The 17507-nt window shown below is 40.2% G+C and overlaps 1 protein-coding gene across 2 annotated transcripts; it reads left to right on the forward strand.

The window, feature by feature from the left end:
• The first annotated feature begins 226 nt into the window (after window positions 1-226).
• prlra (prolactin receptor a) lies at window positions 227-17475 on the forward strand. 2 transcript variants are annotated; one of them, XM_037751770.1, is made up of 9 exons: window positions 227-405; window positions 10035-10125; window positions 10603-10735; window positions 12093-12262; window positions 14227-14393; window positions 14648-14789; window positions 15444-15540; window positions 15796-15865; window positions 16001-17475. In XM_037751770.1, exons 2-9 carry the CDS (start codon window positions 10056-10058, stop codon window positions 17042-17044), a joined length of 1893 nt encoding a protein of 630 aa, XP_037607698.1. In that variant the 5' UTR covers window positions 227-405; window positions 10035-10055; the 3' UTR covers window positions 17045-17475. The 2 variants fall into 2 exon arrangements, with proteins under 2 accessions (XP_037607698.1, XP_037607699.1); XM_037751771.1 differs by lacking the exons at window positions 227-405; window positions 10035-10125; window positions 10603-10735 and adding an exon at window positions 10754-10890.
• The last annotated feature ends 32 nt before the right edge of the window (window positions 17476-17507 follow it).

The following is a 17507-nucleotide window of genomic DNA, read 5'->3' on the forward strand; positions in this document are numbered from 1 at the left end:
TTGATGAATGTTTTTTGATACCTTATGATTCTGTAATTTGCTCTTTGTCTTCGTTTTCAATCGTTTTCAACAACATAAACTCTGGCATTACAAAATGTATATGTAATTATTTAGTTTTGTCTTCTTTTTTGTATATGTATCAATCAGCATGTGCTCCCCAGGGCAGTGGGCGGGGTTTACATGGAGAGGGGGCGTGGTTTAGCTCATCTAACCCCGCCCCTCTTCAGCATCACAGAGACTCGGTCAGTGGATGTTGAGATCTCCTCGCTGGCGGACGGAGGGACGTGCTGAGCTGCCGGTGATGCATGTGCCCTTGTCTGCTGCTCAAGTCTGTAAATCCGCTCGTCTGGGAGTCACCACGGCTACGGCACCGAGGGAGAGAGCACACACTCGTCTCAGCTGCTGGTAAGAGATGCATTTAACTCTCAGTCAGTAGTACAGATTGTATCATCAGGACCAGGAGTGATGCACCCAGGGTTCACTGCGCTCATTGATGGTGGGAGCATGATGGTGACCCCCATCAGGGTCATGTTTGTACCTCTTAAAAACAGCACTTTAATGCATTTAATATCTCATTTTGAACGTTACACGTGATGCTATAAAGTCATAATCTGCTCATTAGCTGTTGCAAGCTGCTTAAAAGTGCAGGTAACAGCAGGCAGCCTAATTTGTTGGCCTGTTGCTTGAGTGTGTGTGTGTGTATATACTATATGTATATATAAAATAATAATATTTCATTGTGATTATTTTTGACTGATATGATTTGAGATATTAAAGGGAATGATCATTCTGACATCATTACTCTCATTTTCATTGAAAAACATATTATAGCGTGAGTTTTTTTTGCGGGGATGTGTCCCAATCAAATATGTTTTATTAAAGCTTCAGTACATTTTTTTGGCATTATTTGGGCAAAAAAATTCCCATAATTGTAATTCAAGTGTTCTGAGAGACTTCTGCACCTCCTCATGTTTTCAGGCATTAGAAAATCTTGCAGGTGACGGGAGACTTTGACCAATCACAAATCATTTCAGAGGGAGAGAGAGCGTTCCTATGGGCTGTGCTCCGGCTGGTGGTGGGCGGTGCTTGGTATTTCCTCAACATGGCTGCCGGGGTCACAAAGTTTCTAATTTTACAGCTAAACAGTACACTACAAGATGTTTCTGAAAGCGAGAAATAGGCATTAAAGTCACAGAATATTGATTCATATTTGATCATCGCTGTCTAGTTTGACCGTTTGATCGGAGTTTGCGAGTGATTGACAGCCGGCTCATAGACAGAAGCTGGACGGCAGACTCCAGATCAGCTCTGATTGGTTGTTTTCCTCCGGTCTGTGAAATCTTGTTGATGCCATTAGGAGCACCGGAGGACACAGAGGCACATGATTTTTTTCAGATTACTGGTCTCATGCACTACTGTTTAATAAAAATAACTTTTTTTATTCATGTTTGCTCCACTTCTACCCAATGCAGCTTCAATCATGTATGCAGGTATTTCTTCAACTGATCTCAACATGGCTGCCGGGTCACAGAGTTTCTCATTTTACAGCTAAACATTACACTACAAGATGTTTCTGAAAACATTTGTGGAGAGAAATAAGGCATTACAGTAAAAGAATATTGATTGATGAGAGTTTAATTTGACTTAGAATTTCTTTGGTGGAGGACAGCCCTACTCTGGATGAAGATATTCCCTGGTTGACAGCTGACTGATTGGCTGGTTGGTTATTTCCTTCAGCGTGGGAGGATGATGCTGGGGTGTCAGCAGTGTTAATGGGATTTCCAGGGTCATGATCTGGTCCTGCTCTGCAGAGTTGAAAGAGACCATTGGCCATTATAACACTAAGCTGATCAACTCAATACTGGATTACAATTTGAGGTGCCTGCAGCTTACTGACTCTTTCCACTGTTTAGTCCTGCACCAGGGCTTTATATAGTCGATGTCGCCTGCTAGCTGCAGCTGTAATTATCAGGTCACACAGCATAAAATCCATCAAGGACTGCCTTTAAAGCAGTGCATTGCTTGTGCCTATGTTTTGCTCACAAATTAGAATGAATTATTCACATTTAAAGGATAAAGTGAGTTTGATTCACCAGATCAGAAAGGTCGTGCTGACTTTGACCTTTTGTTAGACGCTGAAAACGCACACAACAACATTTGATAAAAGAGAAAGTTTACTGTAATATGAGTATCCTCTGTACAGGTGAGTCCTATAGTCCATATCATATCATATGACACATATATCCTATCTTTGTTAGCATTGGCTGGAATAGAACCTGCAAGCTTCATTGACTTTATTTTAATGTAGTGGTTGGTGCTGTTGCTGTGACACGCAGTAATTGACAAAAATGGTGGCTCATGATAATAATAAATTCTCTTCACAACCTTATGATTATACTTTTCTTTTGTATGGCAGTTCATCTTTATTGTCCCTCGAGGGGAAATTTGGTTTACGGTAGACGGCAAAAACACAACATACAAGAGGACATGGGACATTAATCACAACAGTTACAACAATAGTAAAAAGATATGTATTTGCCCGTTAAAGTGTCAAACCATTGTAATAGTAGCTGTGATAAAGTGCTGCTGAGCAGTGCAGTCAAGTCAAGGTACTACGGGTGTAAGAAAATATGGAAAAAAATTTAATATCGCGATATATTATGTTTTGTGATACTGTATCGATTCTCAAAAACACTGTCGATTTTAAATTAATAGTTTACATGCAAAGATGAACTCTGTCTATACTTTCCTTCATTTGCAAAGAGATGCACCGTCTCGGTGTATCTGCCCTCTCAATGTACTGCTATGATGTTGGATGTTACAGGGACTGTGATAAATGTAAAAACAGATCCTAGTTTTCCTAAAATTAGATAACAAAATCACAATATATCGCCTTACTTACAGTATCGCAATATATTAAATCGTAATCCCTGTATCATGATACACATCGTATCCAGATTCTGTGCAAAATTTAAACCTATTGCTTCTTACCCTGGGGGACCTGTATATCCGCCCAGAAGGGTCACACACACAGCCCGGCTATCTCACTCAGTGTTTCCATTAAGGACAAGCCAGATGGATGTGAGCAGCACATGCCTGCAGCTGCAATTAATTCTTGGCAGAGCCACCTACATCAAATCTATCCCTCACACCCCAGATGTGTCGGGAGAAACGCCATGTTGAATTATTTCACCTTTAAAAACATGCACCAGGCGTGTAGTAGTGGCCCACTATAAACACAGATGTCCTACTAGTTGTTTCCTTAATCTGACTAACCTGTTTCTGAACTGCAATACGGCCGAATATCAGTGGGATCGTTATTGCTGCAGGCAGTGAAAGTTGTGTTGTCTGATATCCTCGAAGTTACACGTTCACATCAACAATGAAGTGTTGCCGTTACTGCAGCTGGAACAGTGCTGAAATAGGCACATGATTTGTGTTTTTTTATATGTAGTTGACATAATTGTACTCAGGGGGCTCAGTTTAAAGCTTCAGTAGGCAACACGTTTTTGGCATCATTGGGCAAAAATTCCATAATAATCTCTCAGCATATTGTAATTCCAGTGATCTGAGAGAAAATTAGACTTTTGCACCTCCTCATGACTCTGTTTTCAGGCTTTAAAAAATCGAACCCGTGACGGGAGACTTTGACCAATCACAAGTCATTTCAGAGAGAGAGCGTTCCTATTGAGCGTTCCTATTGGCTGTGCTCCGGCTGGTGGGCGGTGCTTGGTATTTCCTCAACCGATCTCAACATGGCTGGTCACAGACTTTCTCATTTTAGAGCTAATCGGTATACTACAAAATGTTTCTGAAAGCGAGAAATAGGCAATAATGTAACAGAATATTGATTCATATTTGATCAGCGCTGCCTAGTTTGACCGTTTGATTGGAGTTCGCGAGTGATTGACAGCCGGCTCATAGACGGAAGCTGGACGGCAGACTCCAGATCAGCTCTGATTGGTTGTTTTCCTCCGGTCTGTGAAATCTTGTTGATGCCGTTAGGAGCACCAGAGGACACAGAGGCACATGATTTTTTTCAGATTACCAGTCTCATGCACTACTGTTTTATAAAAATAACTTTTTTTAATCATGTTTGCTCCATTTCTACCCACTGCAGCTTTAATCATTTATGCAGAAACATGCACAGGGCTGTTTGTGTGTAAGTAAGTGCCACCATACATGTGCACTGCGTACATGCTAGGGCTGCAACTGCATGAGATTTTCATGGTACGATAACCGTCTCGGAAAATATCACGGTATACTCTGTTATTTTTTATTATTATGATTTCTATTATTATCAGTTACAATGTCCCTTAAAGGAATGAGAAAAGTTTTATAAACCTGATAATAAAAATAGCGTGTAACTATTTATAAATGGCAGACAGACACAGTAAAGATGTCTTAAAGATATCAACCATGTCTATGCAACACATTCTCTTTCTAACTTGTCACATACTGATGCTTTGTCAGACCCCTCGGCGTCACTTTTTTCGTCGCACTAAATACAAGCTTAATGTTGTGAATTCAAACAAAAACACTTGCTTAGGTTCAGGCAACAAAAACACTATAGTTAGGTTTAGGAAAAAACTACATGGTTTGGCTTAAAATGACTGTTTTTATAATGAAAATGTGACTTGACGTTTTGAACACGGGACATGAACGAACAGCTGATTGTATAGTGAAAATAAAACAACGCACGGGACGTGAACAGCGATCTCCTGGAGGAAAGCCCTGTGTTTGTTGGACCCCTCCACCTCCCCTCTCGCCTGCCCCGTGTTTTTTTTTTTCGCTCTTTAAACTACGTCACCACCACATTTTTCCCTGTGTGTTTAAAAGCCATGGATGGGTTTACATTGTAGTTAATGGAGAGCTTGGTGCGTATCACGCTGCTGCCAAAGGGTGTCTCATGCGTCGGTATCGAACTAAGCGTCGGTATTTGACGCCCTGGGAATGACAACGGGGAGGATTACGGGGTGTGAAATTGTATTTTACGAAGCAAAAGTTGGAGATTTATGAATGTCAGAGAACTATACCTGAATATATTGACTGATATATTGTTATCGTACTTCTACTTCTTACCTGCGCCAGACAGTCGACAGTATCCACTAGGGCTGCACCGTTATGGCCAAAATGACAATCACGATTATTTATCTTGAATATTCATTGATTTTAGCGACAACATATTTTTATTGCACTTTCAAATTAAAATAAACAGAGCTTTGCTTTCACTTCCATACTGTGCTACATTCCTGCTTAATGTACAAATTAGGGCTGCAGGATGTTGGGAAAAAACTGACATTGTAATATTGTTTTTTTTCTGCAATATGAAAAAATACAGGAATGTTCACCCTATCCCTTTGCTAGCTACATTTTAAAGTTAAATGCATCAATCTGGTGCACTTTGAGAGCAAAATTAGCAACATTAAGATTAAGGCTTGATCAACAATTGTATGCGCTCTTTATTCCCAAAAGTGAAGCCGAAACATCTCAATCGCCGGCTGGTGGCTGGCTGTTAGTCTAGGAAGTGCTTGATTTTTATATGCAGCAGCGTTTTCTATGAGGCGATCATGTTCATTTGACTGTTGGAAGCCCAAATCATGATCGCGATTAATATTCGATTAATCGTGCAGCCCTACTATCCACCAGTAGTATGACTAAGAGTTTGTCATGAGGTTGACCGTAGCTCAAAAGCCATGGGGTCATTAAAATCAAGTGTTTATGTCCTTGGAATTTACTCAGCAACTTCAAGTTTTATGTCTTGTTCTCTGTTGCTCTCTAATGCCCCCATAACAAAATAAAGTTCCTAGAAAGGCGTTGATGATCAAACCGGTTTCCTTTTTTTTTGTTTTTACTGTACCGGGAAGTATTGAGTCTGCTCGGTGTGAGCAGGAGTACAGGTTCTGATATGAAAGCACTGTATGTGATTCCTGGTATCTGTTTTGACATATTCCTTCAATTCACGGCCAACTTTACAAATTGTATCTGTATCTGTATTTTCTGATAAGAGGACAGATTAGTAAATTCGAGCTGCAACATTTGTCAACTAAATTAAATGAATCGCCAACTATTTTGATAATCGATTAATCGGTTATTTTTTTTCATTTAATTTTTCTTTTCTTTTTTTAAGAAAAAAGAGTCAAAATTCTCTGATTCCATCTTCTTAAATGTAAATATTTTCTGGTTTCTTTGCTCCTCTTTGGACAAAACAAGACATTTGAATATGTCATCTTGGGCTTTGGGAAACACTGATTGACATTTTTAATTTTCTGACATTTCATAGACCAAACAAGTAATCGATTAATCAAGAAAATAATCAACAGATTAATCGACAATAAAAATGAATCGTTAGTTGCAGCCCTATTAGTAAGTGTCGTTCGAGGAATTGTTACATCAACAAAAAACAATTTTTTATCGTGCCAAACCCGCATATCTACTGTGTGTGAATTCACTGAGGAGTTCCTGATAGACTGTTTACATGTCTATATACTGAAGCTTTCACATATGATAGTGGCTACAGCGGCGTGCTTATGCCCTGAGGGAAATTAGTCAAAAAGTAATTCAAACTGAAATACATGACTGTGCTCTAGATCATTGAGGATATATTGTGTACTATACTGTTCTCAAATGCAAATGATTCTCAATTTAGGTCTTAGCCTCACGATGACCATCATTTTCTCAAGTGTATATGTGTAGTTGTACCATGTTGAACATATGTAGCAGTGGCTCAGCAGGCAAGCAGTTAATGTAAGTTGGCTGTCTGTGATGATCATAAATGCTCGAGGCCGGATATACAGTATAAGACAAGGTGCACCTGAGGTGAGACTGAGAAAAGTCCAGATCATTATTATCTGTGAGGGAGGAGCATCTCGCTGTTGGCCAGCGCTCTGTCAGCTTAGCAGCTTATTCAGTTTGGGCTACTGGTTACGTAAGAGGGCTATATGCAGCAGGAGGCTAATCCACTGCCTTGACCTTAATGCCAATTATCAGATCATGGTGACGTTATTGAAATTAAGGCACCATAAAGAAGAGTTGGTAACTCGCCCAAAGTCTTTATGATATTAAGGAGGTGTAAATGGTCTTAGAACAAGCTGCCTGCAAAGCTACGGTAATGTACTGTACTGTACTGTTAATTAGGGCTGCACGATTATGGCCAAAATGATAATCCCGATAATTAATTGATTTTAGCGACAACATATTTGTATTGCACTTTCACATTAAAATAAACCGAGCACTGTTTTCACTTCCATGCTGTGCTACATTCCTGCTGATGTAAAAATTAGGGCTGCACGATGTTCGATGGAAAAACATTGCAATATTTTTTTCTGCTATATATTTATATATACTGCAATATGAAAAAAAACAGGACTAGTTACCCTACACCCTACATTTTAAAAGTTAAATGATTCAATCTGGTACACTTTGAGAGCAAAATTAGCAACAATAAGAGCTAGGTAAACAATTTTATGCAGCATCTGTTTTTCTTGTCATTTGCATATAATAATATATATATATAAACTAAACTTTATTTAATTTTGAAACTGACTATTCTGAGATTAGATTAGATATTTCTTTTGTTTTGGGAGATTTTTTTTTCATAGTCAATACAACACGGAAACAAACAGATATACTGTAGACAGTAGAGCTGCAACGAGTAACCGATTATTTGTCAACTATTAAATTAATCGCCAGCTATCTTGATAATCAATTAATCAGTTTGAGTCATTTTAAGAAAAAAAAGTCAAAATTCTTTGATTCCAGCTTCGTAAAGGACCAGTGTGAAACATTTAGGGGGATCTATTGAATAATCGCCTGATAAAAATAATCGTTGTGTTAACGTTACCTTGGAAGGATCCGTTTATGTCCTCTTCACGGAGTCCGCCATGTTGCACCGCCATGTTTCAACAGTAGCCCAGAACAGACAAACCAAAAACTGTTTCCTGCTTGGGCTGGAGTCGATAACGTTACTCGCTCCCGTCGCCGCCATCGCCACCGCTCTCTCTCTCTCTCTTGCTTCATCACTCACTTCCCACGTACACACACACACACTCTACGCACTCTCCTCTTACAACAACAGGCTCTGGAGAGGGCCATTCGCGTCTTCGTGTCGGCCACCGTAGTTCTCCTACAAACGCTTGGCACACGGGAGAAGCTTCAGTTAGTTGCACTCTGCAACCTCAACGCTAGATACCACCAGATCGTACACACTGCTCCTTCAAATGTGAATATTTTCTGGTTTCTTTACCATGACAGTAAAACTGAATATTTACCAGCATTTTTAAGATGAAACAACTAAATCGATTAATCGACAAAATAATCAACAATGAAAATAATCGTTAACTGCAGCCCTAATAAAAAAATGGGGTTCATATCTGATAGACTGGGTGTGGGAAGGCTTTAGCTTTTTCCTGGCCTTGATGGAGTAGAGCAAGACAATTCAATATGTCAAGAAGGATAGAGAGCATGTGAGGGATGAAGTGCTTTCTACCAACTTTCAGGTTTCACTAATGCAGCATCAGCTCTCCCATATATCTCCCTCCCGCCCTGCCTGCCCCATGGCTTCAGTAATAACTTAAACATCTGCACATGGCTAGCGAGGGAATCGCAGATTTCCAAGTCATGCGAGGCAAACCAGCCTCCCGCTCTGTCGATGAGGCAAAAGCCTGAACTCGGATTACACAATCAGTCACGCTACATGTGCCAGCTGGTAGAGGTAGACAGAAACAGAGATGATGTTTTTTTTAATCCTTAGAGAAACCCGCAGACATTCTCTGTACAAGATTTTCCTTCAGTTCATCACGTTTACTGCTGTGAAGTCATTTTAATATAATTATTTGGTCGGTTTAAAGCGTGGATGTTCTGTAGATTACGTTGAATGACAGGATTCAGTAATGGTGTCAAACAAATTGCATTTTTAATCATATTCTGTATCACAGCTGAACTGTTTTCTAAGCGTAAATGATCTCAGCAGTAATGTTTCTAGTATTCTGGATGACATCCTGCTACCTCATCTCCTCCTAATGATGTCTTCAGGGGCTTTAAGGCCAGACACTACAGGCAAAAACATTGTTTTTTCATCAATTTGTGAGATTTTGGGCTATTTTTCTTCCATATCATGTCTTCTTTCAGTCTAGTGTAAATAAGAAGCATATATTTTACTACTTTGTCTATATGCATCTGTAGATTTCTCCTAAATTCACCCAATGCGAGCAGTAGGTGAATTGTAGTGAATTTTACAATACATATCTTTAAAGGCCGCTTTCTCAAATTGAGTTTTTTCTCATACTCTGAGCCAGAAATCTCCACTTCAGTAGCACTTACATACACTAAACATTCCAATTTCATTCCTATCTATATTCTGAAGGGTTTTTACAGAGGGGTTTGTTCATACAGTATATCATTCATAGCCTGATTTTATAGGAAATTTTATTCCTAAAAACATGGCGATAATGGTCTTCTTTTAATGGCTGTTGACAATATTTACTGATTCATAGAGTGATAACAAGAGATAACCCAAAAAAAATCCTATCTGTAAAACATTTGACTCCAATATGTCAACAAAATGAAGCAAGAATTTTGAACCTGGCTTTATCCGACGTTCAGATTTCTGTTCCGGAAATGTATGCAAATTAGCACATATTTGATAAGATAATGCCTTATTTTGCATATTTAAACATACATTTTCAGAAAACGCGTAGAACAAAAAATAGTTGTCTTAATGTAAGTAATCAACTGGGGAAGTTTCATGGTGATATCTGTTAGTTAAAATGTTTTACCCTATTCACCTGCGGTGTCTCCCCTTAAATGAATTGTAGTATTGCATGTATGACTTTCCTTCTCAGGCAGGGTGCGTGACAATAAGAAAACAGGCAGTTTTGCTTTGTTATGCAAGCGTGTTGTGACTCAATACAAGACGCGCTGTTCTTTTGCTTTTGTGGCATCAAACACTGTGGATCACATGATTTGTCAACTGATCAGACCGTTCCCTCATACTCACCTGTCTTTGTTTATTTCTTTTTTTCTCCATCCAACAGCCAAGGCTTTGTTGTGCCAAGATGAGGAACATTGTGGAAGTCATCCTGCTGTTGTTGCTGGTGTTCTTCGCGGCTCATGCAAAGGGAAAACGTGAGTGTTTGGATGTAGCCAGACTTGAAAAATTGCGATTTTTAAGTATTGCGATTCTATATTACAATTTATTAACTTTTTTAACACTAGACCATGGGAAAAAGTTGAATCATACATTTCTAGGGACTTTTACTTTGGACAATATCTAAATTAATACAGATTTTCAGCATGTACAGTATGTAGTCAGAGATGTCCTGAAGTCAAATAGATCAGTGATTGTCAGGAAATATTTATTAATACATTTCCCTCACAAGTTAGTGGTATTTTCTTTTTAATTTATAAGGGACATGTAATGTTTTCTACTTCTGGTGAATATAATCCATTCAATCTTATTTCCATATATGTATTTTGTATTTACACTTCACTTTTGTGATATATTACACATCATTCACAATTCACATCTGTCGTTCTCTATTTTTTTGTTACATAATACACATTGTTTAGTATGTAATCTAGTGTTATCCTGTTTGTCTTTAGTCTACAGCCCGCCAGGGAAGCCCGCACTGACCAGATGTCGTTCTCCTGAAAAAGAGACTTTCACCTGCTGGTGGGAGCCCGGCTCTGATGGGGGGCTGTCCACTACCCACGCTCTGTACTACCGCAAAGAGAGGTGAGTGGCTTCCAGTTTCAGAAGTGACTTTATTTTTGTTTCATTCTGATTGGTGCGCACAGTGAGAAACTGAAAAAGTGACAAAGATGGACTGTTCCTCATCAAGAGAGAAGTCTAATGTTGGATGCAGCAGCTGGTCTGACGGGCTCTGAAGCGTAAGTCAGCAAAAATGGGGACGTTACATCAGCATAGAAGAATAATAGAGCTTAACGTCAGTATAGCGATAGCAGCAAACACTATTCCCCCTGCTTTCTAAACGTAGTTGCAATTGTGTTCATTAAAGCACACAAGTCTACTGGGATTCTGTGGCGGTGGGCCAAGTGCTCCTACACCACACATCAGCTGAGTCATTTTCCATGTTCTCTTGAAAAGAAGGAAATACGGTTGTGTAGGAGCTTCTGACAGTGAGCTGAAAAAGAAGGTGAAACCAGGGCTGCAGCTAACGATTATTTTTTAGAGCTGCAACGATTAACAGATTAATTGTCAACTATTAAATTAATCGCCGACTATTTTGATAATCGGTTTGAGTCATTATTTAAAAATAATTAAAAATTAAAAATTCTCTGAATCCAGCTTCTTAAATGTGAATATTTCTCTGGTTTCTTTACTCCTCTATGACAGTAAACTGAATATCTTTGAGTTGTGGACAAAACAAGATATTTGAGGACGTCAACCTTTTATAGACCAAACAACTAATCGATTAATCAAGAAAATAATTGACAGATTAATCAACAGTGAAACTAATCGTTAGTTGCAGCCCTACTTACATTTAGAATAACATTTCTTTTTACAATTAACACTTTATGAAAACCATACTTTGGTGTTTCATTTTTACCTCTTTATTTAAGATCACATTAATCTTGTTTTTTTGTTGTTGTTGTTTTTAAATGAACCAAAACACTGCGGAGGAACATCTTGGGTAGATAACAGTGCGAACAAATATGAACTCAAAGATATTCAGTTTACTGTCATAGAGGAGGAAAGAACCAGAAAATATTCACATTTAAGAAGCTGGGATCAGAGAATTGTGACTTTTCTTTTCTTAAAAAATGACTCAAACCGATTAATCGATTATCAAATCAGTTGGCGATTAATTTAATTGTTGACAACTAATCAATTAATCGTTGCAGCTCTGGATTGAACCCAATGAGACATGAGGAGCAGGTGTAATAGGACAGCATAAAACGAGTACAGATAACAGAAAACAAAAAACATGGCCCCCCATTTATATTGCATCACCCTCTCTTCCTGTCTGTCTTATCTTGTCCCACACACACACAGTTTCAAGCAATGCTACATGAAGAATGCATGCTGTTAGGAAATGGGATGACATGCTGTTCCCCTGCCTTTCTTGCAGCTCAGAGATGGTATACGAGTGTCCCGACTACCACACGGCTGGAGACAACTCCTGCTTCTTTAACAAGAACGACACGTCCATCTGGGTCAACTACAACATCACCGTGGTGGCCACCAACGCGCTGGGCAGCGCCTTCTCTGACCCCGTGGACATTGATGTGGTGTATATTGGTGAGGGAATGTGTGCTTTATTTTTGGGAGTGGGGTTGTATTTGTTCTTGTGATGTTCGAGGCACAATTTCCCCTTGAGGATTAAAAAAAGTGTATTTATTGCACACTCACACAGCTGCTCAGTGGCACACTGGGTTACACGGGGCTAATGCTCTCTGAGTGTACTAACCCTCCCTCCAGCTGTAACTGCACACTGAAGGTCACCATTTTAAAGCTGTGAAATTGTTTTGTCGGCCTGCTGAATAAACGTTGAATATGATCAAACCAAGTTTAAGAAAAATTAAAGGATATATCCGTTGATATTCTATATTTAAACCATGAAGTGAACTGATCCTACAAACAAATATTGCTATCCCAATCCTAATGTAGCTTATTCCTCTGTGCCACAGGCCTCCATTGTTGTTCAAAAACTATTATTACACGGCCGTGTTGAATACTCGATTCTGATTGGTCAATCACAGCATTCTGTGGTCTGTAATTTCTCTATAACAGTCCGTTGCTATGTATAACAGACCGTTGCTATGGGCGCAGCTCTGATGTCGGACTCTGGCGGACCGTTTTTGTCAAAATATTGATTTCTTCAGTAAGTAGCCGTGTAATAAGCGGGATAATGTACAGCTAGAGGGTCATTGTTGTGAAAGAATCCACTTCAGGGTGATGAGAGACCAACAATGACCGGCTCGCTGTACATTATCCCTTACTTAAAAACCAGTGGGAAACCTCTGGATCTTTAAAAGTGAAGCCAAAGCTGAAATCCTTAAACGTGCATTCTCTCTAACAGCCAGCAGGGGGCGACTCCTCTGGTTGCAAAAAGAAGTCTGATTGTATAGAAGTCTATGATGAAAATGAGCCTACTTCTCACTTGATTTATTACCTCAGTAAACATTGTAAACATGAGTTTATGGTCTCAATCGCTAGTTTCAGGTCTTCTTCAATACAGCATGATGTTCATTTAGTAAATTATGTCCAAAATGTCAAAATGTCGAACTCGAGGCTGCAAAACGGCAGTCCACAAACCACTGGGTGACTTCACTTGCGATTACGTCCACTTGTTATATACAGTCTATGTTAAAAACATATCAAAGTGCCACACTGTTACACCGACATGTTGCTTATGTCGTTTATTTTGAGTCAATCCCACGCACACCGTCCTGCTGACGAAAATACTCACCAGAGTACCAGATACTAATACGTATCTGGTACTCTGGTGAGTATTTTCGTCCATGGCTGAAAATAGTCCCCAACAACTGCACTATTTCCTCCTCTTTGAGCGATGTGTTCTAAACCTACAGTGGCCCGCTATTTTAGGAAATTACTTAGCCCCCTTTTTAAAAAAAAAAAAAAAAAGCAATTATCTTTGTGACCCATTTTAAAAGTAGGAGCAAATGGGGCTAAGGGATGAAAGCCACAGACAGAACAAAACTTCCCTACTCTGTTTAAACAAAAATACTGGGCAGATCTACTTCATATTATGTAACAACATATAAATATTGTATGAGGTGTGGAATTAGTCCCATCTTGCCATGTTGCTGAACACAAAATCATGTTGTTTTGTTCATGAAATATCCAAAAGGGAGAATTAAAAGACCTAAAGTATCCTCCTTGCCCTTGAGGCTGCTTATCTGAAAGTGCTCCTCTTCCTCTCTAATAGTGTGGTTATCAGTCCTTAGCTTGCTTTGTCTTACGTCATGGTCTCCAAGAAGATAACTCAAAGCCTAAACATTAATATGTATCTCAACCACATCGCCACACACAAATGTTTGGAAAGTCACTCCTAATATGACCGCGTTCATCTGCTGGAGGTGTGCATTGGTGCATAGAGGAAGAGACATGGACACACTCACTGGAAACTCACACAGTCACAGTTCCTATTGTGTTATGAACATTATTATCCCCTTAAATTCTATTCCTCCCTCTCAACACATCCTCTCTCATTCACATTTTCTCTTTCCCTCCCTCTCCAGTCAAGCCTAATCCTCCAGAGAAGGTAATGGTGACCGTGATGGAGGACAAGGGCTGGCCTTTCCTCCGGGTGTCATGGGAACCGCCACATAATTCTGACACCCGCTCCGGTTGGATCACTCTCATCTACGAGCTCCGCGTCAAGTTGGAGGAGGAAACTGACTGGGAGGTACGTAACTCGTCGTCCAGGCAGTGGACCGCTGGTTAAAATGTTCAAACTAACGTTAGTGAACTAGTCCTGAGTGTAGACGCTATACGTCGGAAAAATCAAAATCAAGCTTAAATCAAAGGGCCACTGATGCATCATGGGTTAATTCTTATTTTTTAACTGTAATTTGAATCTATATTTTGACAATTTGAAGGATTGGGCTGGACTGTGCATAGCTGCTCACATTGTGTCAACTGTGTGTGTTGTATTTTCAGATGCACCTTGCAGGCCAGCAGAAGATGTTCAACGTTTTCAGCCTGCGGTCAGGTGGTAAATACCTGGTCGAGGTGCGCTGTAAACCTGATCACGGCTTTTGGAGTGAATGGAGCTCCACTTCCTACATCAAAGTTCCCGACTGTAAGAAATCTACCAACGATTCTGTACAGTACTCTACACAGTATACAAACTTTTTTAATAAGATATAATGCATTTATTAAAGGAATAGTGCAAGGTTTTTTGGGAAATGCGCTAGCTCGCTTTCTTGCCGAGAGTCAGATGAGAAGATCAATACCGCTCTCATAACTGACTGTCAAGATATGAAGCTACAGCCAGAACACGGTTAGCTTAGCTTAACATGAAGACTGGAAACTGTGGGAAACAGTTAGCATGGATCTGTCCAAAGTTAACAGCCAGCTGTTTCTTTCTAGTCTTTAAGCTGAGCGAACTATATCCTGATTTCAGTCCCATGATCTGATCTAACGTATTTCCCAAAATGTGAAATATTGCTTTGATTAATGGTAATGGGATGAAAGCATGATGATTATGTGATTGTGCATTATTTTTATTTATTTAACCAGGAAGTTCCTTGAGATTAAAATCTAAATTTCGAGGGAGACCTGGCCAAGATAGCACGCCATTACAATGTTACAAACATTAAAAATAAAGCATGTTACAAACAGGCAAGGGACAACAGATACATAATACAAAATCCAGTCTAATATCCTATAATGTTAATCACCATAGGAATAACTAGTCAATATGACACTGACGTTGTTGTGTTGTGTTTTACAGATTTCCATCGAGAGAAGTCGGTGTGGATCCTCATCACGGTCTTTTCTGCCTTCATCTTCCTCATCCTCACATGGTTGCTACACATGAACAGCCACAGGTAAAACAATGACCATGAATTCCTGATGTAATGTGTTTTTAAAGTAGGATCAAAGTAGAATCGAAACCTCATTATTTAACCTTTTTCTTCTTATTGTTGTTATTTGTATTTATTAATGGCAACTAAATGATCATTTTGTTATTGTAAGATAATGAAAAACTTACACAGCAAGATTTCTATTATCTCATATTTGTTGATTTTCATCCGCTGCTCACAAGTCCTGACACAGATGTCTTTTTTTTTCCATGTGTGAAGTCTGAAGCACTGTATTCTGCCACCAGTCCCTGGTCCTAAAATTAAAGGATTTGATAAGCAGCTTCTCAAGGTAAAGCAGCAACACATGCTACAATATTCTCATTCATACAATAACTCTGCAAATAATATTTTTAAATAAGAAAACAGACTTCTGACTGATTGTATCACCACTGTACTGTAACCGAATTGTCCTCTTTGTGTGTAGAATGGCAACTCTGACGAGGTCTTCAGTGCCCTGGTGGTGCCTGGTTTCCCTCCGACCACGTCATCTAACTATGAGGACTTGCTGGTGGAGTACTTGGAGGTGTATGTCCCAGAGGAGCAGGAGCTGATGCTGGAGGAAAGCAAGGATCTACATGATGGCTGCCTCAAATCGGAGAGCTCAACGTCCGACAGCGACTCTGGCCGGGGCAGCTGCGACAGCCACACTCTGCTGATGGATAAGTGCGGGGAGGCAAAAGAAGAAGAGAGGCAAACGGACCGGGAGTTGCTGACGGAGGGACAGAGGCGCCAGAAGGGCTGGGAGGAGGACGCGTTGACCTATGCTCACGGAGACATGGTTAGCCCTGACATGTCGAGTGGGAGGGTGAAGACCTGGCCCTCTGTGTTTTCTCCTCTGCCCCAGTACAGCTCGAGCCCTCTGGACCAACGGAGCTCACTCGAGATGGCCAAACAGCATTCCCTTTCCACGTCCTCCTACCTCACTCAGCCTAACCACGGCACCAAGGAGGCTCTCGGACCGAGCTACTGGGACTTCTGCTTGAGCAACAAGCAACCTCACCTGCTCCATCCCGAGACGCAGGTGCGCCGGCAACTCCAGGCCCACAGCGAGGCCAACATCTCCTGCATCGGGCGCAAACAGGCACCCGCTGGTCTGCGGTTGCCCGCTCTCCGGGCCACTGAGTACGTTGAAGTCCAGAGGGTCAATGAGGAAGATATGGTGCTTCTCCAGCCCGTCGTGTCGGGCTGTGGCCGCATCAGAGGTCCCCTTCAGGGGGAGGACTACAGCAAGGTGAAGGGGGTGGACAGTGACAACAGGCTGCTGCTCCAGAGAGACGTGATGGGAGAAGATAGGTGCCTCTGTGTGGACCGGGAGACGAATTGCAGCTGTTACACATCGTCCACAGTTAGCGCTACGCAGAAGCCTGCACCATGTATTCACACTGCCATGCCGGTACAGGACAAAACGGCCATGGCGGTGAATGGTTATGTTGACACTGCCACCATGTGCACAATGCCCACCTGCTAGGTGCCCCATGAGCCCAACTGGCAGGTTTTGGGACATTATAAGACCTGTTTTAGGCAAAAAAAACACCAAAACACTGGATGACAATATTTTGCTGTTACCTTTAGTTATTTATTCTTCTCATATGAGAGATGTCTTTTCTGTCATTACACTGCAGTGTGACACATTTGGAGAATCCAAAAGACTATAGAATAATATTCATTCAACTTTATAAAGACTAAGATTGATTGTATAAATAATGTGTTACCTTATGATTAATCATATGTCATGAATCTTTTTCTCCTCAAAAAGGCACGTTTCATTCACTTTTTTTAATGTCTTTCATATAATATATTGATTTATGCTGTCGCAATGTAAATAGCCCATCTGTTAATATTATTATTTGTGTAAAATTGCAGAAAGCTCAAACATAAAATGTTTTTGTTTTGTTTCAATTTTTGTTTGTGTGTATTTTCTCTGCTCCCTG

The sequence above is a fragment of the Sebastes umbrosus genome, chromosome 19, assembly GCF_015220745.1.
Source record: "Sebastes umbrosus isolate fSebUmb1 chromosome 19, fSebUmb1.pri, whole genome shotgun sequence".
In the NCBI taxonomy this organism is placed as follows: Eukaryota; Metazoa; Chordata; class Actinopteri; order Perciformes; family Sebastidae; genus Sebastes; species Sebastes umbrosus.

Coding starts and splice junctions, on each gene's coding strand:
- prlra (XM_037751770.1), top strand. CDS start 10,056: ATGAGGAACATTGTGGAAGTCATCCTGCTGTTGTTGCTGGTGTTCTTC. Junction 10,736..12,092: donor CTGTACTACCGCAAAGAGAG/GTGAGTGGCTTC, acceptor CCTTTCTTGCAG/CTCAGAGATGGTATACGAGT. Junction 15,541..15,795: donor CTACACATGAACAGCCACAG/GTAAAACAATGA, acceptor CCATGTGTGAAG/TCTGAAGCACTGTATTCTGC.